We start from the raw sequence: 25,766 nt of genomic DNA on the forward strand, positions 1-25,766 counted from the left end.
GAGACAAAAGTGGAGCACATCGAAGAATTTTGTAGAACTGCATTCTGAAGCAGATAAAATTATTTCGTTATCTTTTGATAGAACCACTGAAATTATAAATATCTTTTCCTCAATTCAAGTCTAGTCGATAAAGACAAATCAAAAGATATCAAAAAAGTTGAGGATAAATGGGAAAAAAGATAACGTAAAAGCGATACCGAAAAAAAGAATTTATATCAACAAGATACAACTGTAAGTGCATTTTCATAAAATGTATACGCACTTATTGTGCCAGTAATTCAACAAATATACTTTTGTGCACCTATTGATATTACGAAAAGTCAATATTGCATTAATCAGTGTTCTGTATGTATGATTATTGTTTCATTTCTGATAAAACATTCCGACCAGTCGGTAACTGTAAATTTTACTCTGAACCTAGAAGGCAGATGGAGATCGTAGATATCGAAGAAAATCTTAACGCGCAACTCAAAAAGGATTATGAAGGTTCGATATCACCTTAGAACCTGTCTCAACTCATTAACACCGTGAATTTTTAGCTCAAAAAGATGGTTTCGTGCAGGTCGGAGAACGAAAATGGTTCTACCCCTGGAGATATAGAAAGACTGCAGAAGAATTGAAAAACTTCGAGGTTAGGCCTGACGATATATGGATCACAGGATTTCCACGATCAGGTAAAGAGTTGAATTTAGATTTTTTTTTAATTTACTCGATAACATTTTAGGTACAACTCTGACGGAGGAAATTGTATGGCTACTTAGTCACGATTTGGATTTTGATAAAGCGAGGGATGTTGAATTGTCAATACGTGTGAAGTTTTTCGAGTAAGAAATCGCTTATTACGATTTATGTAGTGTATATCCATATCTGTCGTTTTAATCGTGGAATAGGTACAACCAATTTATGAAACTGAGAATGAATTAGAGAAAAATATTCAGGAAAATTCGTTTAAGAGTTCCCTAGACATTTTTTCCTGCCAAATTACTCTTATGCTTTTTAATTAAAAAAATTCTAGAAGATTCGGTAACCTTGGCATTTCAATATTTTTTGATGAATCCGCTTGATATAAGTTTTTTGTTCAATTCTGATTTTCAGATTAGATATTGTCATAAACGAAAAGGTGGAAAAAGAGACGATTGAACAGTTTCCAGAAGAAGCAGCAAACTTCGCTAGACGGAGAAACATTTTGAATTCCTTAAGGGAAGCCAAAACTAGGAGAGTCATAAAGACTCATTTACCCTTCGAACTATTACCTGATGACATATTCAAAAAAGGATGTAAGGTAGCCTAATATAATCTCATCTACTGCAGTATATTAATAGTTCAATTTAGGCGAATACAGGGTGTCTGTAAGTAAATGCGAAGGACTTAGGAAGATGATTCCCCGATGAAAATAAGCGGGGGTAGTTCCTAAATTTTTTTAGATGAGGAATTGACAGTTTTTAATTGTTTTTACGGGTTCTAAAAAATACTGAGTCATAAAACTATACATAAAATGAAGTATTAAGTAGATATTACTCACACATTTTTTTTTTAGATCTCATAACTTTATTATTAGGGGTTGAAAATACCAACTCCTTAATATTTTCCTTCAAGAATTGTTTTCGTGGTATAGATTTTCGAAAAATAAAATTCTCCTATGGTTTACCATTCAATTCTGGAAATAAAAAGTCTCTTGCAAAATTTCGATACAATCGATACTTTTCTGGGAATAAATAAAAACTTACAAAAAGTTCTGATCACTGTTCATTCCGTATCATCGTATAAGTGTTCCATATAATAAAATGAATATTGTATGAAACACTTATAAGATGAAATGGAATGAACAGTGATCAGAACTGCTTGTTAATTTTTATTTATTTATAGAAAGTATCGACTATATCGAAATGTTGCAAAAGACTTTTATTTTCTCCAGAATCGCATGGCAAACCATAAGAGAATTTTATTTTTCGAAAATCCATCCCACGAAAACAATTTTTGAAGGATAATCATAGGGGGTTGTTATTTTCAACCCCTAATAATAAATTTATGAGACTAAAAAAATTGTGTGAGTAACATCTACTTAGTGCTTCATATTGTGTAAGAGTTTCATATACCCCTGCTTATTTTCATCGAGGAATCATCTTACTAGTCCTTCGCATTCGTTTACAGACAGCCTGTATATAAAATTTTTCAGGTCATTTACGTGTGTAGATACCCCAAAGATGTTTGCGTCTCATATTATTTCCTGCAGTCGAATAACAACATGATGAAGTTCCGTGGAGGATTCGAAAAGTACTGGAGATACTTCAAGGATGGTTACTGTGAGTGAAACTATGTAATTTTGCCTTAATCATTCACTAGGTTCAAAAAAATTGGAATACATGAATAATTTCCAAAAATCATGTAGGAAAAAAGTCTGAGTTTGAACCACAATTAATATTATCAATTATATTTTCATACTGATAAAGTAATTTTTCTGATTTTCCGTTTTCTAGGTACATTTGGACCATATTTTGAGCACGTAGAACAAGGATTCAAGCTGATTGGGTCTAAAAATTTCGAATTCGTTTTTTATGAAGATTTTAAAACGGTAGAGATATTTCGATGGTAGTTTCAATACGAAAATATATCGTTGCTTTTCTGAAATTAATTCTTTTAATATAGGGATACTTTTTTTCAGAATATAGAAGCTTATATCAAGAAATTGTCCGAATTATTAGAAATAACTATATCTGAAGAGGAATTGGAGAAATTTAAAGAGTACATGGATTTGGACAATTTTCGAAAAGTGACCAAAACATTCATGAAGACTGATAATAATGAACCTTTAACTGACTTCGTAAGAAGAGGAAAGGTTGATGGATGGAGAGACCATTTTACTGAGCAGATGAATAAGGAGGCTGACGCTTGGATTCAGATGCACACCGAAAAGATCGGCATCAAATATCCCCAGCAGAAGAAATAGATCTATGATCTATGTCTTTTTTTTCAAATAAACTTTTGAATCTCTATTATATTCTTGATATCGAAGCAGTGTGTCAAAAATTGAGCAGATGTTATGTTATATTTTAGATAGCTCACCAAATAGTTTTTTCTTCATGAAATGAATAAAGACAGAACAGTGAACGCAATACAGATTTTTATTTCATTTTGACGTTTGAATACGATATAATTTAACCCAACAAATCGGAACTCTGAAGAGTAAAGGCAGCCTGATTAATCATTTTCATGATACTAGTTCAAAAGTTATCAAATTGCAGTAAGGACCTAGGTACTAGTGAGTAAATAAGAATTCAACGTTTCATCGAAGACTTAATTTAATAAAGTTTATTCTTCATAGTTCTATCTATCTATATCCTCATTGAAGAAACACATGAACGTTTTCCTCAATAGCTCTAGTAAATTATTCAATAAATAATCAATGTAAAGTGTATATTACGTCAAATTTGACGAATTGTAAGTATGAAAAATTAAATGTTTCACGACATGCACTCTATAAATAAGGTTTTCACTGAATTCTTTGTTGATGAAAATAAGTAATATTCCAAACACAAGAACCGAAGAAAAATTTTTTGGACACGAATGAAAAGAGATAAGCGAGATCAATTAAGTGTGAAATTGGAAATTGATCAAAAAATATCTATATATTTTTCAATAGGCTTTGCATGCAACATTTTATTAGCCTTCAGTTTTTTCCATCTATTCGCTGATAAATTGGACTTTAAATAATAATACGATACAAAGTAGAATCATTTCGAAGATAAAAAGATAACGTTCCCTAACAACATATCAATATTGATAAAAAACAACGGTACTTGTGGGTTGAATAATCGTGATTTTAATTTCACTGAAAGAAAACTTTCGCATTGTCACTAAACATATTTACATATTTTATTGAATTCAAATTTAAATCACAATTGGAGTGGGAGAAGTTGATTGTCGCGATAAGTGCTAGATAAATTTGTAGGTTGAATTGCGTTTTCCTTTTTTTTTAGAGTTTTCGTCGGTAGCAGTCTGATTACTTGGAAAAGTTGGCGAAATGACTGACAATTTGAAATATCCTTTCACTTTCGAAGAGCTCAAAGGGGAAGAGAAGGAACTAGCAGAGAAATATTTGGAACGAGGTATTTCAAGATAGGGACTAGAATTTTGTGAATAATAGAGCTTGATGCATTTTTAGAGATATTGAGAGTTTCTGGCACCAGATACACTGCTGTGACGCCGATTAAAAAGTATGGAGCAGAACTTTATAATTTCAAACCAAGACCCGATGATATTTGGTTGCTTGGATACCCTAGGTCGGGTAAGTATCTCAATAAATTTCACAAAATTACGAATGCTGAAAGTAAGTATAATGTATGATACACGAGACCAGAATGTGAAACGCAGTAAAGGGGTCAGCATTCAAATGGAGAATCAACTGTGGAAATTTCTGGAATGTTTTAGGTTATGAAGATTTTTGCGTCAAAAAACATAACTACCAATCTCATCAATATAGCACAGATTTGAATAAACGATATCACCTCTTCTTAACTTTTGTCATAAAGAAAATGAAAACGTTTGGATGTTTCTTTAGGAAATTAGTTAGTTTTCTATTATGTTTGAGGTACTACTATGATGCAAGAAATTGTATATCTACTCGGAACTGATCTAGACTACCAGAAAGCAGCAGCAAATATAATGGACTTCAGATTCCCTTACTTAGAGTCAGTATTTCTCAAAAATTGGTTTCGTGTATAACTCTAGATTTTGTCACTGTTTTCAGGAGTGCCATGTTGAGGCTAGATGATTGGGAAGGAATATACGATCGTATGGTGAAAGAGAACCGGGAACCAATAACCCAAGAAGAGTTGGAAGCAATACCGCCCCATAAACGACTGCAGAAATGGACTGAAAAAAGATTCATAAAGAGCCATTTGAACTTCGCTTTCCTGCATCCTGATCTCTTGAACGTAGGCTGTAAGGTTGGTAGCGCAATGAGCTCGAATTTATTGCGGATGGTGGTATCATATGAAACACTGATCTGAGACATCGTTCAGTGGTCCTTTCTTGATAAATACCACTTTCTGCTTAAATGAACGTAATTCTCAACGGTTGTTCATATTTTCGTTTGAATATACTGAATATGGATTTGTATTTCATTCATTTCGAAAATTGGTAATTAATTTAGGCATATAATGAATAATGTGTGAATTTTTTCATATCGAGAAAGTTTTTGACTGCTTAATGAGAACCTATGAAATGAACTAAGTCTCAATTATTTATGTTATCGTCCCTTCCATTGAATTAAAAATCTTGTAATATTGAATTTGCAGGTTGTCTATATTGTTCGTAACATAAAAGACTGCTTCCTCTCGAACTATTTCTTTCCCTTGAAGAATGAATTCGAAAAAAGGAAGAATGAACATTTACTCGAGATGCTGCGAGTGTACAAAAAGGATTTAAGTAAGTGAAAACATACACAACACTAATTTAACAATAAGAAATAGAGATGAATATTGAAAACGATCATAACATAACGAATATTTATTGAACAGCTGATCAGTCCAAGCATGGTATGCTTAATTCTCTGATTAAAAAGATTTTGATTTTCGAACAGTTATTTTGGGAATTTCATTAGGATAAACCGCTATTCGAATGAAAACATTGAACGAATATCAATTCACAACTTGACAGGAAGTTGAAACAATTAATTATCCACTCCTAGCATCCTTAACACGCAGTTGCAATGTAGGTATACCCTCTAAAAACCAAAACAGTTGGAAAATAATAGACGGGATAACTGTTCATATTCAATCAGAATAAAATATCTGAGATAAGCTACCAAAAAATGGCTACCTTCATTTATAAAGATGAGAAAATTTTCACAGGTTTATGGGGAAACTACTTTGAAGGTCTAAGAGAAGCTTGGGAAAAAAGAAACAATAAAAACATGCTATTTTTGTTCTACGAAGAAGTCATCGCTGTAAGTAATGTTCCTTTCAATGTTTATTTCGAGATGCAAATTATAAACATACGTTTTTCGTGACTTGATTCGCCAATATATTCGAACGTATTAAACTTCTAAGAATTAGTCATTCGAGGGGTGGTACTTGAGTTTTCAGATATTTATAGTAGCCTATAGGCAAATTAGGTTGAAAAAGAGACGTTCTTCCTGCTAACAATGTTTCAAAAGACGAAGAACATCTTAAATATGGAAAATCTGATAAATTTTTGTCAGTTGCTCTCTTCTGGGCCAAAAAACAGAAAGAGGCTAACAATTTGGAATTATCTTGGTCCTCAAAAATTAAGCCTCGGCAGAAAATTATTGCAAACTTCACTTTACTGTTATTTTAGGTGCCCTCCGTCGTTTGAAACCATTTTCAGCTTGTTAAAAATTTTTACAAACCAAAACCTTGATTTGCCTGGGCTATATTGGAAATTTGCTTTTTTGCCTTCAAATCAGTCAAACTGCACTCTTTCAGAGATAACTTCATATCTAGAAACCAACTTTTCCACCATTTTAAATGAGTAGTAGGACTAAAAGAACAGGTAGCAACAATAAAAAGATTCACACATTCTTTATAATCGCTCTATTGAGCTACCCTACTTAAAACATCTCAGATTTCAAGTCAAAAAAGCAACTCTATGAGAAATACTCAGAACACTGAAACTGACAACCCTATTTTCAGGATAAGAAAGCTTCCATAAAGAAAATAGCGGAATTTTTGGGTAAGGAGCTTACGGAAGATGAATTGGATAAGTTGGTCGATCACGTCAGTCTGGAAAATTTCAAGAAAAACAAATCCGTAAACAACGATCACCTCGTGAAAGCAGGATTGTTCGTGAAAAACGAGAATTTCTCATTCATAAGAAAGGGAGGTAGCGGTGGTTGGAGGTCGAAATTCAGCAAGGAAATGAACGAGGAATTCGATGAGTGGATCATGAAGAATTTGAAGGCAATACCTGGATTCGAGATCCCACAATGCTGGAAGGAAGCCATGGACCTATGAAGAGAGCTGTATCGATATGTCATATTACAAATTGTGTAACCAACATTATATTATGAATAAATTTCATATACTCAGTTCATCAACAATTTCAAACCCTGTATCTCAACAATAAAAGGTTAGTTTGAACTTTTCTTTCTGAGGAGACACACCCCCAAAAAATCAGTATCGTATTTTCGAACAGCCTAATAAAAACTTGATGTACAACTATTTTCTGTTCACAATTCAAATATCCCAAAAATGCAGCAAGAAGAAGAAGAAATACTAAGGTCAAATGTGAGCACTTTTTGGGTTATGGGGTGTTGAAAATGATAAACTTCTTACGTGTTCGTCGATAAAAAAAAGGTTGAGACATTCAGTTAAAATTTTGGATATATTAATAGTCTTTTAACGTTCTAAACGAAAGATTTAGTCATACGCTCACTTATTTTCAAGAAATGTTTTTAATACCAACACTAAATTAAACAGAACAATATGAATAACATATTCCTGAAACAGAAAATGGCTGTTCGGATTATGTGCAATGCTGATCGAACAACTAGCTGTAAGCCATTGTTCAGGCAGGAGAATATTCTCACTTTGACTTCTCTGTTCATACTTGCCTGTGTCACTTACATCTATGACCACAAAGACGAATTACAGAAGAATAACTTCAACCTCAACTATGCTACAAGAAATGCAACCGAATATGTCATTCCCTTCCACACACTGACATCAACTCAACAACATACAATATATTACCAGGAAAGTACAAACTAAAGGAAGATTCGGACAGTACTCAAAGAAAAACTGGTTGGAAAAAGCCTACTACAAATTGGAAGATTACTTCGCAGACCCAATAGACTGATATGCATATACGTTTGTTAACATTGTTGGGAAGTTTTTCTTTTTTGTTTTCTTGTCATATACCTTCATGTGTGCCTTTTATAGGTTAATATTTTAGTGATTAATGTATTATATTTTCGATTTGTAATATAATAATTCTATTTACTGACACTCCATGTATGTTCGATTGGTCAAAAATTGTATAGTGGTACAATTTACAATAAACAATACCTTTACTTCTCGCAACATGCTAATTTGTAGCTCAAAACTTCATTGGCTGAAACTTAGGAGTGTTAATGAAAAAAAAGTGATATTTTGGTGGTGGTAGTGTAGTGTAGTACACTTTAGTAGACGAATGAGCTAATTTTTTGGTTCACAGTAAAGACAGACATCAACATATACAAAAAAATTTTACAATAAATATTCTGATTCTTGAGTTGACTTGAATGAACTTTCACACCTGCTTTTGTTACTGAAAAAAGGTTTGATTGAAAAATTCAGTTCCACCAAGAAAATTTGGACTGAATGAGGGAGAATCTGTGAATTAATTATAATCAAAATTTAGATCTTACCCTACGTATAACTTAGCTCTACTCTGGATATCAAGGAAGAGATCCTGATATTTCAGGCTTTTCAAAAAGGAAATTTCTCTTTTTCAGTGAAATTCATTTACGAAGAACAATGTGGGAACCCCCGATATGTTTTTCATGAATCTTTAAGCGAATAATAACAATTCATTTTTAATTGCCTAGATAAGAAACTGAAAGCATTGCTCTACTGTTGGTACTGAATGGTAAGAATTATTTTGTAGATATTCATCATTATCACTTTCATTTCCTGAAATCTATGTGAGAATTTCATTTATAATTTATATTTCTACTTTGATTCGTTATTCGATTTGCTAGAAAACACTTCATTCCATTGATTGAATTTTAAGTTGAACTTATACTACCCCTCAAGAGTATCTTAATTTTTCCACTAAAAAATTTGATACACATAAAATTTTAATAATTAACTTATGAATATAATCGAATCACAAAGATGACAGATGAAAATGATACATTAATATTCAGACCCAATATAAACCAAAATTTCAGAAATGTAGCATAATAATCGACTCCAAGAAATTCGTAATACAAATGGGTGTATACAAAGATTAATTAAGGTTTAAAATAAACGGTTACATTTATTAAATAATCGAAATGATGTGTGAAGGAAGGAATGGAAAAATACATTTTCCTAATTAATAAATATAAGGATACAATAATTGCGTTTATTTTTGGAGAACATCGAACTTATCGTGGCCTTTATTTATAACTTTTCCTCATAGGGAAGAATGTTTTGGGGATATTTGAATTATTATTCACTTACACAATATTATGGAATCTTATGTCTTGAAACTATTTGGGAATCATTCTAAATTTAGCCACGCTGATACAGAATTTTTCCATTATTCTCCTCAATTCCTTTGTAGAAAGATTTTCAATATGAACTCGGAGATTTCAGAATTCCCAGAAAAAAGAAGATTTATTTGCAAGGCCCTAATTATATTATACAACGCTATTGGAATATTCTCACGATCAGAAAGTAAATAGAGATAAATCAGAAACTTTTTCTTGTCGCATTGTGTACATATTTGTGTGAGAATTATTGCACTCATAATTGAAATTATATATTTTTCGACTGTTAGAGTTCTTCCTTATTTGGTAGGAAAAACATCTCATTGACTCAGTAAACATCGCCATGGAAAAACTACCGTATCCCTATACCTTTCAAGAATTAACAGAGGAAGAACAAGAACGTTGTAAAATTCATGGAAATTTCGGTAAGAACCTCGAATATTCTCCACTGTTTGAAAACCGAGGGAAATAATGCTTTTTCAGATTTCCTTCGAATTTTGCCAACTAGATACACTACCACTAGACGTATTGTCAAATATGGATCGGAGTTATATAATTTCAAGCCACGAACAGAAGATATTTGGCTAATTGGATATCCAAGATCAGGTAAGAATTCAATACCGTCAGATTTGATTGTTGAATTTCGAATTCTCCTTGAATTTTCGTAGTTGCGTTTTGAACAGAGGTTCAAATTGATTGGTACCTGCAGCCGAAGTTAAATTTTGTCAATTTTAGGTACTACACTGACCCAAGAAATCTTGTATCTCCTTGGGAATGATTTAGATTATAAAAAAGCACGTGCCATAATAATGGATGAAAGATTTCCTTTTTTGGAGTAGGTATGATTGGTAGTTTGGTAAACTTTCTGACCTTCCGAATTTTCAGAGATGTTCTCTTGCGTCCTGACAACATAGAAAAAATGTACGAGGAATTTTGCAAGAAAAACAGAGAGCCTGAAACACCAGAAGAAAAGGCTTGTCTGCCACGATACAAGAAATTAGAAAGAATGAACGAAAAAAGGTTCATCAAGAGTCACCTCGGGTTTCGTTATGTACATCCTCAACTTCTTGAAGTTGGATGTAAGGTGAGAACAAGGTGTTACAGAAAATATTGCATACTAAACAGGAAATCGATATCCATTACAGGTGGTCTTTATCGCGAGGAATATAAAAGATGTTCTGGTTTCACAGTTTTTCTACCCTTTGAATTACGAAACCAAAATGAAATACGGTATATATAAGATGTGGCAAGTGTATCAACATGATCTAGGTGAGATGACAGTTATTCATAAATGAAAAAAATTGATGCAACTTTGTACAAAAGCTCGGAAATATCATATGTGTGTAGGATTCTGCAGAGTAAGTGAGGTTCGGTTCAGTCTTTGCGGGACAGGTGGCGCTTAGGGCCTTCGTTCGGTTGACATATCGAACACTACAGTGTACTGATGAGTTGACAATTATCCCGAAACCGGTCTATAGTTGTGTTTAGATGTTTTCAACTTTTCTGCAATTTCCTACGCTTGTTCATGACTATAGCTGGCATTATTGGAGCGACAATTCTACGGAAATGTGGTTCTCCAATTTGAATTGCAAATTTTCGGAATTTTCATGATATCAGTTCTAGCAGAAATAAAATTATTCAATTTTTGATTAATTTAAAGGTTTGAATGGAAACTATATGCAATTGCTGAAAGACGCTTGGAAGAACAGGCACAGCAAAAATCTTCTGATATTATTTTATGAAGAAGTTAACAAGGTGAGTAATTGAATAGATTTAAGAGCTTCCAGGTCTTAAGAAGTTTCAACGTAAGCATACTTGCCTCTTGAACGTCGTTAGTACAACAGTGCCAACATTTGATTCTCCTTTTCTACTCAATCATACCTATTTATTGAGCTTTTCATCAATAAGAAATGCTACCATATCCCCTCAAATTTGCATGACTTTAACCAAATTTTGAATTTCTCTGTCATCCTCGTTGTCTTTTTATTCTTACCTATGAAATCATCGTGAACCCAAAAAACCTTATCAGCCAAATGAATCATTAAATTTTGTTTATTCTAGGATAAACGGGCAGCTATTAAAAAAATAGCAGATTTTCTGGGAAAGAACCTGACAGATGAGGAACTTCGAACCTTGCTGGATCATGTCGACATAAAAAAATTCAAAGAGAATAAATCTCTGAACAACGATCACTTGGTAGACGCCGGTCTTTACGTGAAGAATGATAATTCTTCATTCATAAGGAAGGGAAAGACCGGAGGTTGGCGTGAAATTTTCAACGAGGAGATGAACGAAGAGATAAACAAATGGTTTTTGGACCACGTCAAAGAAATGCCAGGTTTCGAAATACCCGAATGCTGGAAAACAGCGATGGACTTGTGATTCTGAAGCCATGTCCTGTATGTTCCTACAAAACTGTAAATGAGTATAAATTTCTGAAATAAAGCTGACATAATATATGTAAAGTTTCTATTTATCCTTTAGCGTGTGTAAATATTTCTCGTTTTAGTGAAGCTACCATTCTGACAGAGAGTCAATCAGTTATTCTAATAAATTATTAAACGATATTTTATTTGGTGAAGATAAAATTTGTTTTTCAACAAAATAGTTTATTAACAGCATTTGCAGTACCTTTACATATACAAGAATGCCTGGTCTAAACTAACTTAACCTCATTGAAAAAAGATATAGATGCATTCGATGCTATAATATGAAAGAGGAATAAACTCTTTTACAAAAAAAATGTATTAGAAAACTTCTACTCAGGATCAAACATTGTGGAAGACTATTTAATCACACCCTTACTTAAATTCGATTGTTTTCTTTAGTTTTCTAGTATGAGAAAATATGAAGAAGGATTTCTCGAATAGATTTTGGAATGAATCATTATCAATCAAACCACACTGATAAATTAGAACAAGGTGATCATTCTTGTTTGAATAAAGAGCTTTGAACCGAGATATGAGTTTTCTGTAAAAGATATTTCTCGACTGCAATCTTATACCTATTAGTTTGAATTTGTAAGTATGTATGTTTTCCTCTTTGGTTCTCTGATTATTTTCCATTGTTTTTTGCAGAAATAGGGGATATCTACTAGATTATTCCCCATATGCGCTTAAATATCAGATATCATATAGTTTCAAACATCTTTATTGCGAAGAAAACAGTTACCACCGGTGATCGTTCTTAGTTTTCAAGAAAAAGTCATTTCATAAATTTGTGTAACTTGTGATCTAATTTTGAGGCTTTTTTATTTTGCTTGTGGTGTATATCGAAAGAGTGATGTCGAATATACTTCATTCAACTTTATTTTAGCAGTCGGCTGGCCATGGAAATTTGACACATTTCACTCTGTATAGTACGAAAATGTGGGGTTATGAAGCTTGTCAAAACATTTTTGGGTTTTAAATCAACGCTATGTTGCCCGTTCTACGTAAAAGTTTCTATTATTACGTATTTTATCACAATGTCGAATCTCTTCGGAAAATATGTGACGAACATAATTGAAGTTTATACAAACTGATTGAAGGCATACCAAATCCAGTTATTTGCATGGAAAATACAAGAGATCAGTATAATATCATAATATGCACTAGCTTGAGGAGAGTTAATGTTCGTTATCTTCTTTGGCTTACATCATTTGTAGATTTCAAAAATATTAACCCGAAGATGAAATGCATATGATGCAGTGATAATTACAAGAATGTTAAATTTTTCAATAAAAATCATCTTGCATCAACATAAGTAAAAGGAGTTGAAGGAAGTTTCAAGTTAAGATGCAACTTCACCGTTGAACAAAAATTTCACATGAATAAACAGTAACAGGGCAACTTGCGCGTATTTGTGGCCATTCATCTTAATACATTGATGTAATTATAATAATTAGGTATTTATTAGTACCTTAAGACATTTACATTGTATAGGACAAGTCAAATGAAAAACAGAAAAATCCATTTTAGGGAACTCATTCTCCGATGACATTTATCGAAAATCCTGTAGTAAACTTTTCGCATTAATTCACTCAAACATAAAATTCTTAAATGCCACCACTTTTTTGGGTATCCCAATAGAGGAAAATTCTTTGTCGTCCTTTTCATCCACAATCTTTCTGATTGTGGAAATATTCAGCTGAAATATAAGTCGTTTAGTTTCAGATGAAACATTATATAAATTCTCTATTCTCTTACATTGAATATGTTCGCTACCGTCTGACGTATTGTGGATTTTAGAATATCAGGGTATAACTATTTGAATGAGCGGACCTGAATTCTAAATAGCACTTCCTGAAACCCTGTCTCTTTTTTCAATCACTTTCGGCATTTTCGAATTTTCGTAATAAAAATTGATATTAGTTGTGGCAACGGCGTTATGACATTAACGACATTTCATGAGTGCCAACCTAACTTCGTTCTAGTTACAAAAACTTGAGAAAATTATTTCATGGCCAACCGACTGCTAAAATATATTTGAATGAAGTATAGTAAATAATTTTTATCGATTGTTTTGTGTCAATAGAGGTGATACTCAAATAGCATTCAACAAAATATTGTACTAGTCTCAAATTTTTGTTTCATTATTTTTGAAATGCCATTTGGGGTGATTGCGAACAAGGCAATGATCCCAGATATGGTGAATGAAAAATAATAATAATTATTGTTTGTTTACAGATGTTTCGAAAATGTATATGAAAGACGCACAAAAATAATTTTACAACAGAAAAAAATTGATTAATTCTGCCTTTTCTGCTAACTATTGTTGCTTAGACTAAGAATGTTTGTAAACGAGAACTGTTCAGGTGGAACATCGTCCGAAAAAGGTTTTATCTGCTCTTCCTGCAATTAATATTTACCTCCATTGAGTAAATGTTATTTGCAACTAACCCAACCCACGTCCGAGAAAGGGTTTTGTAATTCTTCAAAAAAACAATTTTGTTCATTAATCCCGGGAAATTATAAATGATGATTCCATAGTTGATTAACCAAAGAATAATAAAGTAATAAAATCAGACTGATAAGATATTATCTACAAGTGTTATACCTCATTTTCCTTCAGCGTCCGTAATTTCCCCATCGTCCCATACTTGTTATTTTCAATTTCCACTCGATGAAGAACAGTCTTATTTGCATGGTTCTTACTTTATTATTTATACAATGGTATGAAAATATTCTCACAATCAGAAAATAAATAAAGATAATTCAGAAATAGTGTTTGTCACATTGTGTACATATTTATGTGTGCATTATTGTATCCATAATGGAAATGATCTACTAACAGTTTAGAGTTTCTGTGTCCTGGCTCATGTGGTGAGAAAAACATATTATTGTAATCGATATCAACGTCGCCATGGAAAAAATACCTTACCCCTACACTTTCCAAGAATTAACCGAGGAAGAAAGAGAAATGTGTAAAATTCATGGAGATGCCGGTAAAAATATCAACTGCACTAGTGGTTGAGTGAATGGAGAGTGAAATAATATTTTTTGTAGATTTGGTACGGATTGTTCCAACTAGGTACACTACCACTAGGCGTATTGTGAAATATGGATCGGATTTGTATAATTTCAAGCCAAGATCAGATGATATTTGGCTCGTTGGATACCCTAGATCAGGTAACACAATATATTAGGTGCTGATAACTGAATTTCAAATATTATTTGGAACATAATTTTCAATACATTATAAACTAAGTTAATTCATCGATATAGATATTTATAGTTTCAATTTTAGGTACTACGCTCACCCAAGAAATCTTGTATCTTCTTGGAACAGATTTCGATTATGAAAAAGCACGTTCAATAATAATGGATGAAAGATTTCCTTATTTGGAGTAAGTATAATTGAAAGTTAAGGAAACTCCTTGACCCTATGTATTTTCAGAGATGTTCTCATGCGCCCTGAACACCTAGAAAAAATGTACGACGAATTGTGCAAGAAAAACAGAGAACCTGAAACACCAGAAGAAAAGGCTTGTCTGCCACGTTACCGGAAATTGGAGAGAATGAATGAGAGAAGATTTATTAAAAGCCACCTTGGGTTTTCATTTGTACATCCTCAACTTCTTGAAGTTGGATGTAAGGTGAGAATAGTCTGGTATAGAAAATACCACTCTATATACAGAAAATTGCTGTTCCTTACAGGTAGTCTTCATTGCAAGGAATATTAAAGATGTTCTGGTTTCACAGTTTTTTTATCCTTGGAATAACGAGAGCAAAATGAAACATGGTATATATAAGATGTGGAAACTCTACCAACGTGACTTAGGTGAGAAGATATTCATATGAAAGAGATGAAAAAAATGTTCCCCTTGACCATACAGGTTCTTGCATATAAACAACTGATGGGATATTGATGAACTTTTGTGTAAAGTGAGTGTCATTCGACAAATTAGTCCCTTTGGCATCAGTTGATTATTTTCCAAGGCTTGTAGCACCTTTCATTTTAATTATCTGTTCACCACAGACTTTCAAAGTTCATAAGGTTCAGCTTTTCTGGAATTAGTAACACCTAAAATATGACTGTTTGGTATACCTACCTATAATGCATAAAATATTTTCATCATTATCAATTTGAAGGTTTGATTGGCAATTATATGCAATTGCTGAAGGATGCTTGGAAGAGAAGGCACAGCACAAATCTTTTGATATTATTCTATGAAGAAGTAAACAAGGTGAGTGGGTTAGTTTATAATGAGGGATTTAAGTTTTAAGCTCTGAAAGAGTTTCACCAAATACATGCTTCCTGTAGGTAGAGTCATTCGGGGCAACTGTGCGCACTTTTGCCTTTCAAGCCATACCCTGTTTCAAATGTTGAAGCTAGGAAAATTAAAGCATATTCATAAGATAGAGAATTTTCTAATCTATAAAAAAACATCGAAAAGCCAACAAACAAAAACGTTTTCTTTCCGCAAAAAGAAATTTAATGGTGAAAGTCGGAGTGCGTTCACATGCCCCGTATTGCGGGTAAGTGTGCGCACCCTCACGGGGTAAGTGAACGCAGTGCTTAGTGATCCACACAATCAAAACAAATTACAAAATAATGTCATCAAAATGTTACAATATTAAAGAAATGCTGTTTATTGTCAATACAGAAGCGCTGTTTTATAAGCACTGCATTATTGTTCGTGCCACAATTCCTGGTGAACACAACACTTGATACATTCCCCTGTTGGTGGCTCTTCATATTTTTCCGAACAAATAGGACAATATTGATCGAGTCTTAACCAAGAAAATCAACAATGACATAATTTATTCCTCATTGAACTAATGCCCATATGATGAATCTATGCGCACACTTACCCGCGCACACTTTCCCCAGTAAGCCAAAATTTGAATTGACGTTCTTATAGGGTTGAGCAGCTAAGAGAACCTAAAATTTTTTATTATATATTTAGATAAATATGTCCATGATCGAATAAAATATTGTTTAACACTGTCGGACTCGGAACTTGGACCTGGCAGAATTTGCAGAGATGCTGAAAATTAACAAGAAAACTAATGAATTTGATTGATTGCAAATAAAAAGTTAACGAAACGTCGCACGGCGCATTCCTATGAAAATCTAATTTGGGGATTCTGCGCCCTTGCTTCACCCAAATGAACCTCTCTTTCATACATTGCATAGTCGAGATATACGCACTGCGCACACTTACACACTGCGCTCAGTTACCCCGAATGACTCTATATATTCTTTTGAATGTCAGCAATAAATGCGTCCTGTAGAACCACGTTAGTATGGCAATACAACAAGTAATATGTGATTTTTGTGTTCGAAGTGTGTATCGATATGAACTGCTACCATATCCCGTGAAGTTTCATGAAATTTCGAATTTCTGCATCCCTTTTTTTGTCACTTGACCCCAGAAATCTCCAGGGAAATTAATGAAATGAATTCTTTGTTCATTTTAGGATAAGCGGGCAGCTATACAGAAGATAGCAGATTTTCTGGGAAAGAAATTGACACCCGAGCAACTTCAAAACTTGCTGGATCATGTAGATATAAAAAAATTCAGGGAGAATAAATCTCTGAACAACGATCACTTGGTAGACGCAGGTCTTTACGTGAAAAATGATGATTTTTCATTCATAAGAAAGGGAAAGACCGGAGGTTGGCGTGAAATTTTTACCCAAGAGATGAATGAAGAGATAAACAAATGGTTCTTGGAGCACGTCAAAGAAATGCCAGATTTTGAAATTCCAGAATGCTGGAAAATTGCTATGGATTTGTGATCCCGATTTTATTTTCCGAAACTATAAATGAGTGTACCTATTCGATAATAAAATGAATAAATGTTCATATTAGTGAGTGTAGATGTTATTATTTTGGCAAAGATTCTACAAGTTGTGTTTGTTAGCAAATTTTTTTCATGTCTACCGATTGGGAATATTGTTAAAATGAGTCGAAATCATTTTGTAAGTACCTACCTACTCGTAAATCCTGGAAGTTTGTGTTCGACGATAATGAAACAAATTCAATGGACAAAAAATATATTCACAAAATATGATATCCTTAGTTTTTATATGACTAGTCTTTACCTACATGAATTGTCGTTCACTCCACTGAAACACACTTCACTCTCAGTTCCCTTCATTCTTCTTCGTCTTCATCAAATTCATCATCCTCATCCTCCTCATCTACATACTCGTCATCCTCTTCCATTTCATCTCTTCTGCAATTGTCGATTTTCAACACGTTTTCTTTGCCTGTTTTCGCTACAGCTTCTTTCAAAATAGCTGTGCAATTACAGTCGATCTTGTTGTCTTTCAAGATGACCTGTTTTGCTTTGGTTGCGATCTCTACAGGAATGCAATTCAAGGCATTCATCGTGAGGTCCAGAATTTTCAGGGAGTTCGTTGTTGAGAACATGTGTGGCGATAGATTCTTTATCTTGTTCTTCTTTAGGTTCAGACTCACTATCGACTCTATCTTGAAGAAGAGTGTATCAGGAAGTTCAGTCAACTTATTCCTGTCCAAATAGAAGTTATTCAATCGCACAAGACCAGATAGGGCAGATGGGTGTATTGTAGAAATTTTGTTTTTGCTGAGGTAGATACTGGTGGAATTCTCATCATCATCATGGCCCACTTGCAGTTTTCTTATGTTTTTGAAGGCGTTTTCTTGCAGATAAGGTATGTGGTTTCTTCTGATGAAGATGTCAGTGAGCTTGGGGGTGTTTGAAAACCAGTTGGCATCCCATTCCTTCAGCTCATTTTTGTTCAGTTTGATAGTGTGAAGATTTGGCATGCTGTCAAACGCTCCAGTCTGTATATACTTGATGTTGTTCCTATGCAGGAAGAGCTGCGAGATGGGTAGGAAGTTGAATACGTTATTGACAATTTCCGTTATGTTGTTATCTTGAAGTTGTATCCTATCCAAATTCGATAGATTTTTGAAAGCGTAAGGTTCAATGGTTGTTATACCGAGTGCTGGTAATTGTAACATCCTGAGATTCTTCATATTCCTAAATGAGCCTTCGTAAATTGTAGGCACTAAAGGTGCTGAAGTACGAAGTATTTTCAGGTGTGTTCCATTAACGACATTATCATCGAAGTACCTCAAGTTTTCCACTCTTTTAACTTGGTAAGTGCTGTCGGTGGTGGTGTACCTAATTCTCGCATTCTTAACTAGAAACGTTTCCTGATCACCGAGCACTTCTATAACCAGAAATAACAAGAAACACAAGCACTTCATGGTTTGGGTTGAAACTACGATGAACTACTGCAAAACGTTCAGAAGTTATCGGCTATCAAAAAGTGGGTCATCTTTCGGGTCAAATATTAGCAGCGCATCGTAGATATGGAGTCGAGTTCCCAATATTTGAATCTGTGAACGGATCATTTGAATTCAGAGTGAAAATAAACGCAAGGATGTTTGAATATTCATGGGGAATCCTAGAAAATATACATAAATCTAGAACATGATGAGCATTTGAAAAGAGACCTTATTAGTTTGATCCTGTCATAATCGTTTTTTTTTTATTTCGCTGTTATCTGAAGAATGAGAGTTCCGCAAGAGCTGACAAGCTACACGAAACTATTCATTTCTTAACGCATTACAACCAAGCTGTTTTTTAATTTTGAATAAAGTAATAGTAAATAGAATAGTATTGATAGAAATTGTGGAAACATGAATCAAATTTTTAACTGCATGTTAGTTTGTCATTTTGTAAATAAATGAGCCAGTTTTTATTTACTTTCACAAAATTCATTCAAGCTCTGAATATTCCGAAAAACTCAAAGGCAGTTTGCGATTTGGCTTGCGAAAAATTTATAACTTGGGGTGATGAGAGAAAGATAAGACATTTAGAAAGTCTTACTTGCCACATTATGGACACTTTACTAAATGTTCCGAACTACATCTAAACAACAATATGGACATTAAAAAATACACAAATTTGATGGCGTATATTAAAAGGCAATCGAGGGGATACAGCGCTAAGAAGTCAAAAGTATTTACCAAAGCAGATTTCGCCAAAGTTTTGCTAGACGCTAATGACAAAAAATGGAAGAAGTTATACGGCAGTGTGCAATTACTACTGGTGATATTGAAAATATGAATTTTGTTGAAATTTTGTTTGCTCAAATCCTGCTCTTATACACTGGCCACTGCTTCAGAAGAAACTCTGCCACTTTATTAGCTAACAGTGGCACGGTGGTTTGAAATGAAGCACTGTAGTGGAGAGATATGTTGAGAATTCCATTGAAAATAAAAAACTTATTGCACAAGAGTGCGAGTCATAAAACAAGTTTTTCTTCAGGAGTTTATTTGAAAAACTGCAATAATTGTGTTAATAAAATTTATAATTATTAATTTTAAATTTATGTTTCTATCTTGCGTTACAACAGTTGAATAAATGGAATTTTTTCGTCACTAATTGTGAAATCTATTTTTCGTCCCCAGTTGCATAATATGAGACGTTTTGCAACTAGTTACACAAGGTATTTCTTAACCAACTCTGGAATAAAATAAGGCGTGTTAACGCCATTACTTTTCAATATTTTCGCCATAGCTGTCTCGACAATTTCTGACATAAGTATACCTGCAAGAGGTGTTGGAATATGATTCAGATTTGATGGAGGTCTGTTTAAACTGAAGCGCCTCAGAGCAAAAACCCGTACACGTTCATCACGGAACTTCAAAATGCAGACGACTGTGCATATGGCTAGCTGCCCAGAGGATATAAAGATATTGTTGGACACCTATAAACATATATACGAAGCTTTAGGCCTTAGATTCAACAATGACAAAACCAAAATCCTGGTAAGTCCGCCAGAAAACCTTCAAACAGATATCAGCCTGGAGGATGAAACTCTGGAACAGGTCGAGCAGTTCAAATACTTGGGAAGCTTCATACTAGGGCTAACCTGGACACGGAAATACACAACCGTATCAGTTCAACATCACGAGCATTCTGGAAGCTAAAGGACAGAGTGTTTCAAAATCGCGACCTCAATCTGAAGACCAAAAGAGCTGTTTACAAAGCAGTGGTTCTCCCAACGCTTCTTCACGGAAGTGAAAGCTGGACGACCTACAGGCGACATATTATAGCTTAAACAAACGCAACAACGTCATCTAAGACAAATAATGCACATCAGATGGTTTCACAAAGTTGCAAATGCAAAAGTCTTGCAGCTCGCGAGTTGTTATACATTTGAGACTCAAGTAACTAGGGCCCGACTCAGATGTGATGCAAGACACAAGACTCCCCAAAATAGCTCTGTACAGCTAATTCATAGAGGCAGCTCGGAAACCAGGAGGCCAGTATTAGCGGTTTGAGGATATACTGCATCAATCCCACAATCAGTTAATGCCAATCATAACTGGGAACAACTAAAGCACACGGTCGCAAGAAGCCCTAAGAAATTATCAGTTTCATCGCACCGACAGTCAGGTTTTTTAGTATTTTTGTAGATTTATTCTCGGTGGCGAAATTCAGCAATGAATTAACACAAAGTAAGACGTTTCACAATGTCAATAAGTAGAAAGTGTCAAAATTTCTGATTCAAAATCAATATTTTCAGCAGAAAAAGCTTACCTGTGCAAAATTTAGGCTCATCTGATATATCCTCGCAGTCGCTGATACCGTCGCAGTATTTATTCAAGCTGATGCATCTGCCGTTCCTGCAGGGAAACTCCGAGATCCTGCAGGCTGGTCCAGGATTCGCGCTGTGGAGGTAGCCGAACACCAAAAGGGTCATAGCCATGTATGACCACATCCTGAAACAGAAACGCCTTTGAATTCACCCCGTATAGAAGGGAAAGGCCAGAATGGCCACGTTGCTTTACGCAGAAAACCGTGACAAGTACATGAGAGTCGAAATGAATATCGAACGTAGCAAACGTACCGTGAAAAAGTTGGTGCGTGTCGGTTACACCGTGAAACATGACTACTAACCCTATTATGATCCCGTAATTAAATTCTCGTGAAAATACGGAGCGGTAAGCAGTGAAAATATGCTGCGTCCTACTCATTTTCGACCAGTTCTGACTTGTACACGTTGTATGGTCGTTTCAGTTTAGAATTCGACGAGCTGAATTTCAGTTTATAACGTGCGTTCAAAAAAATTCGTCGTCCAGTAGGCTACGTTGGTGTTCGAACGTATACTGCATTCACATTTATTTTAGCAGTCGGTTGGCCATGAAATAATTTTCTCAAGTTTTTGTAACTAGAACGAAGTAAGGTTGGCACTCATGAAATGTCGTTAATGTCATAACGCCGTTGCCACAACTAATATCAATTTTTATTACGAAAATTCGAAAATGCCGAAAGTGATTGAAAAAAGAGACAGGGTTTCAGGAAGTTCTATTTAGAATTCAGGTCCGCTCATTCAAATAGTTATACCCTGATATTCTAAAATCCACAATACGTCAGACGATAGCGAACATATTCAATGTAAGTGAATTTATATAATGTTTCATCTGAATCTAAACAACTTATATTTCAGTTGAATATTTCCACAATCAGAAAGATTGTGAATGAATAGGATGACAAAGAATTTCCTTCTATTGGGAGACCCAAAAAAGTGATGGCATTTGGGAATTTTATGTTTGAGTGATTTAATGCGAAAAGTTTACTACAGGATTTTCGATAAATGTCATCGGAGAATAAGTTCCCTAAAATGGATTTTTCTATTTTTCATTTGACTTGTCCTATACAATGTAAACGTCTTAAGGTACTAATAAATACCTAATTATTATAATCACATCAATGTATTAAGATGAATAGCCACAAATACGCACAAGTTGCCCTGTTACTTGTTTATTCATGTGAAATTTTTGTTCAACGGTGAAGTTGCATTTAACTTGAAACTTCCTTCAACTCCTTTTACTTATATTGATCAAGATGATTTTTGTTGAAGAATTTAACATTTTTGTAATGATCTGTTAATTCCTTCGGGAGATACCCATTTCCAACCACTGCATCATATGCATTTCATCTTCGGGTTAATATTTTTGAAATCGACAAATGATGTAAGCCAAAGAAGATAACGAACATTAACTCTCCTCAAGCTAGTGCATATTATGATATTATACTGATCTCTTGTATTATATTTTCCATGCAAATAACTGGATTTGGTATGCCTTCAATCAGTTTGTATAAACTTCAATTATTTTCGTCAGATATTTTCCGAAGAGATTCGACATTGTGATAAAATACGTAATAACAGAAACTTTTACGTAGAACGGGCAACATAGCGTTGATTTAAAACCCAAAAATGTTTTGACAAGCTTCATAACCCCACATTTTCGTACTATACAGAGTGAAATGTGTCAAATTTCCATGGCCAACCGACTGCTAAAATAAAGTTGAATGAAGTATATAATGTTTCATCTTAATCTAAACGTATTTCAGCTGAATATTTCCACAATCAGATTGTGAATGAGAAGAGGATGACAAAGAATTTCCATCTATTGGGAGACCCAAAAAACTGGTGGCATTTGAGAATTTTATGTTTGAGTAAATTGATGCGAAAAGTTCACTACAGGATTTTCGATGAATGTCATCGTAGAATAAGTTCCCGAAAATTAATTTTTCTATTTATCATTTGACTCGTCTTTTACATTGTAAATATCTCAAGGTACCAATAAATACCTGATTATTATTATTATATCAATGTATTAAGATGAACTGCCACAAATATGCGCCAGTTGTCCTGTTAATTGTTTATTCATGTGGAATTTTTGTTCAAAGGTGAAGTTCATCTTGACTTGAACCTTCCTTTTATTTCTTTTACTTATATTGATGCAAGATAATTTTTGTTGAAGAATTTCACATTCTTGTAATTATCTGTTAATTCCTCGGGAGATACCCATTTCCAACCACTGCATCATATGCATTTCATATTCGGGTTAATATTTTTCAAATCTACAACTGATATAACATATTTAAACTTTAGCCAAAGAAGATAACGAGCATTAACTCTCCTCAAGCTAGTGCATATTATGATATTATACTGATCTCTTGTATTTTCCATTCAAATAACTGGATTTGGTATGCCTTCAATCAGCTTGTAAAGGGTGGCCCATTTAAAAATTGGAATTTAATTTTGCTATAAAAAAAAACTGCTCAATATTTTTCAATGGTTGAACATTTATTTAAAAGGTTGGTTCATGACATTTATTTATGAAAAATAATTTCGGCCAAATGACCACCACGGCTGACTTGGCAGTAGCCTATTCGTATCACCCAATTTTTTAATACATTTTCGATTGTTTGGGGCTCTATTTCACCAATAGCAGCTTGAATTTCGGTCTTGAGGTCTTGAATTGTTTCTGGATTGTTGGCGTAACACTTATCTTTCACCGCTCCCCAAAGATAATAATCCAATGGCGTCAGATCGCAGCTTCTTGGTGGCCAATTCACATCAGCATTTCTGCTGATTATTCGATTTCCGAAAATGCGGCGTAAAACATCGATTGTGGCGTGTGCTGTATGGCTCGTTGCACCGTCCTGTGGAAACCAAACATCGTCCAAGTCGTCAGCTTCAATATCTTGAAAGAACCAATCGTTCAACATTGCGCGGTAGCGCTCGGCATTGACGGTTACGGCGATTTCTGCTTCATTTTCAAAGAAAAATGGACCGATGATGCCGACAGACCAAAGTCCGCACCAAACAGTCACTCGTTGTGGGTGCATTGGCTTCTCTATGACGACGTGCGGGTTTTCTGTGCCCCAGATGCGACAATTTTGCTTATTAACATAACCACCGAGGTGGAAATGAGCTTCGTCCGAAAAGATGATTTTTTGATAAAATTCGTTATCCTCCGCCAAACAATTTTCCGCCCAATTTGCGAACCGTAGACGACTCGGATGGTCAATTGGCTTTAGCTGTTGCACCAATTGAACTTTATACGGCTTCATGGCAAGATCTTTACGCAAAATTCGCATCAAAGAAGTGAGTGAAATGTCCAATTGTTGAGAACGATGGCGAACTGATGTTGATGGTTGTTCACGCACACTTTCAGCCACAGCAGCAATATTTTCGGTTGAACGGACCGGACGTGTACGTACACGTGTTGGTTTATCCACCAACATTCCGGTTTCACGAACACGCTTCACAAATTGATCCACAAATTGGGTTTTTGGAACATTTTTTTTGTCGAATTTTTTTCTTAAATTTCTCACAGTTTGAGTAGAAGACTCACCACTTTGGAAATAAGTTTTTAATATTTCCCAACTTTCTTCAAGCGAATAGCGTCCCATTTCGTAAACTTCAAACTTTCAACTAAATATTAGTCACGTCAAAAAGAATAGTTGACGTTTATAAAGTCAAATAATCGGTAGTTCAAATTCCAAACACTAGATGGACCACCCTTTATAAACTTCAATTATGTTCGTCACATAGTTTCCGAAAAGATTCGACATTGTGATAAAATACGCAATAGCAGAAACTTTTACGTAGAACGGGCAACATAGCGTTGATTTAAAACCCAAAAATGTTTTGACAAGCATCATAACCCCACATTTTCGTACTATACAGAGTGAAATGTGTCAAATTTCCATGGCCAACCGACTGCTAAAATGAAAGTGAATGGAGTAGAGGTATTTTCTTGAATAACTTCATCTTCCCAAAATGTAAACAATGATGACATTAACTTATACATCGTAATTTTGTATGGAAAGTAGAAAGGCACTTTTAGTTAATTTCGCCCAAAGTGCCAAAAGCATCCCTTCCATTGAGTCAGATCACAAAAGAATCCAAATAATCTGAGGCGGTCAGAACAATTTATGGTAAAAATTTTAACCGATGTCCACTATTTTCATACGTAAGACACATGAATCTTGAACGGATCGTGGTATTATGTTTTTGAAATGAAACCCTCCCTAATCTAAAATCTACTAATTCACCCTAATACATGTGTAAACATAGAATTCTTGTGATAAATTCATCAATAATGGGGTTCTTTTTACCTCCGTATCGTCCACTTCCAAATTCAGCAAGACGACGCACGTTTCCATATTGCCATACGGCTTATGAACTTTCTCAAAGAAGGAGGCGTTAATACCACTGAGTACAATAATTTCAACATTCCAACGATTCGAATCAATTCAAATCCTTCAAGTTAGATATGG

At 34.3% G+C, this 25,766-nt stretch overlaps 5 protein-coding genes across 5 annotated transcripts in view; 2 read left to right on the plus strand and 3 right to left on the minus strand.

The window, feature by feature from the left end:
* The window catches only part of LOC123317895, a 102,747-nt gene extending 88,257 nt beyond the window's left edge, over nt 1-14,490 (minus strand). Inside the window, exon 1 of the mRNA XM_044904507.1 lies at nt 14,234-14,490. The gene's annotated coding sequence lies outside the window, so the exon portion shown is untranslated. The remainder of the gene's footprint in view (nt 1-14,233) is intronic.
* On the plus strand, nt 396-7,051 carry LOC123316767. Its single transcript, XM_044902984.1, has 14 exons — nt 396-486; nt 540-674; nt 725-824; nt 1,096-1,282; nt 2,177-2,303; nt 2,478-2,572; nt 2,663-2,944; nt 4,004-4,106; nt 4,163-4,285; nt 4,589-4,688; nt 4,748-4,946; nt 5,298-5,427; nt 5,853-5,947; nt 6,654-7,051. The coding sequence occupies exons 1-14, from the start codon at nt 429-431 to the stop codon at nt 6,972-6,974; spliced, it is 2,055 nt and encodes a 684-aa protein (XP_044758919.1). The 5' UTR covers nt 396-428; the 3' UTR covers nt 6,975-7,051.
* On the plus strand, nt 9,462-17,421 carry LOC123316773. Its single transcript, XM_044902994.1, has 15 exons — nt 9,462-9,621; nt 9,680-9,802; nt 9,932-10,031; nt 10,082-10,280; nt 10,342-10,465; nt 10,857-10,951; nt 11,258-11,574; nt 11,706-11,728; nt 14,505-14,621; nt 14,683-14,805; nt 14,924-15,023; nt 15,074-15,272; nt 15,334-15,457; nt 15,769-15,863; nt 17,101-17,421. The coding sequence occupies exons 1-15, from the start codon at nt 9,540-9,542 to the stop codon at nt 17,419-17,421; spliced, it is 2,142 nt and encodes a 713-aa protein (XP_044758929.1). The 5' UTR covers nt 9,462-9,539.
* Nucleotides 17,422-17,666: 245 nt separating this feature from the next.
* On the minus strand, nt 17,667-18,926 carry LOC123317896 (leucine-rich repeat transmembrane neuronal protein 2-like). Its single transcript, XM_044904508.1, has one exon. The coding sequence runs from the start codon at nt 18,881-18,883 to the stop codon at nt 17,780-17,782; it is 1,104 nt and encodes a 367-aa protein (XP_044760443.1). The 5' UTR covers nt 18,884-18,926; the 3' UTR covers nt 17,667-17,779.
* A 4,884-nt stretch (nt 18,927-23,810) lies between these two features.
* LOC123316778 lies at nt 23,811-24,554 on the minus strand. Its single transcript, XM_044902999.1, has one exon. It carries the CDS (start codon nt 24,552-24,554, stop codon nt 23,811-23,813), a length of 744 nt encoding a protein of 247 aa, XP_044758934.1.
* Between the last annotated feature and the right edge of the window lie 1,212 nt (nt 24,555-25,766).

This window comes from Coccinella septempunctata, chromosome 7 (assembly GCF_907165205.1).
Source record: "Coccinella septempunctata chromosome 7, icCocSept1.1, whole genome shotgun sequence".
Taxonomy (NCBI): domain Eukaryota; kingdom Metazoa; phylum Arthropoda; class Insecta; order Coleoptera; family Coccinellidae; genus Coccinella; species Coccinella septempunctata.

Coding starts and splice junctions, on each gene's coding strand:
- LOC123317896 (XM_044904508.1), bottom strand. CDS start 18,883: ATGAAGTGCTTGTGTTTCTTGTTATTTCTGGTTATAGAAGTGCTCGGT.
- LOC123316767 (XM_044902984.1), top strand. CDS start 429: ATGGAGATCGTAGATATCGAAGAAAATCTTAACGCGCAACTCAAAAAG. Junction 675..724: donor CACAGGATTTCCACGATCAG/GTAAAGAGTTGA, acceptor ATAACATTTTAG/GTACAACTCTGACGGAGGAA. Junction 825..1,095: donor ATACGTGTGAAGTTTTTCGA/GTAAGAAATCGC, acceptor TCTGATTTTCAG/ATTAGATATTGTCATAAACG.
- LOC123316773 (XM_044902994.1), top strand. CDS start 9,540: ATGGAAAAACTACCGTATCCCTATACCTTTCAAGAATTAACAGAGGAA. Junction 10,032..10,081: donor GAAAGATTTCCTTTTTTGGA/GTAGGTATGATT, acceptor CCGAATTTTCAG/AGATGTTCTCTTGCGTCCTG. Junction 11,575..11,705: donor TGGAAAACAGCGATGGACTT/GTGATTCTGAAG, acceptor TTCTCGTTTTAG/TGAAGCTACCATTCTGACAG.
- LOC123316778 (XM_044902999.1), bottom strand. CDS start 24,554: ATGAAGCCGTATAAAGTTCAATTGGTGCAACAGCTAAAGCCAATTGAC.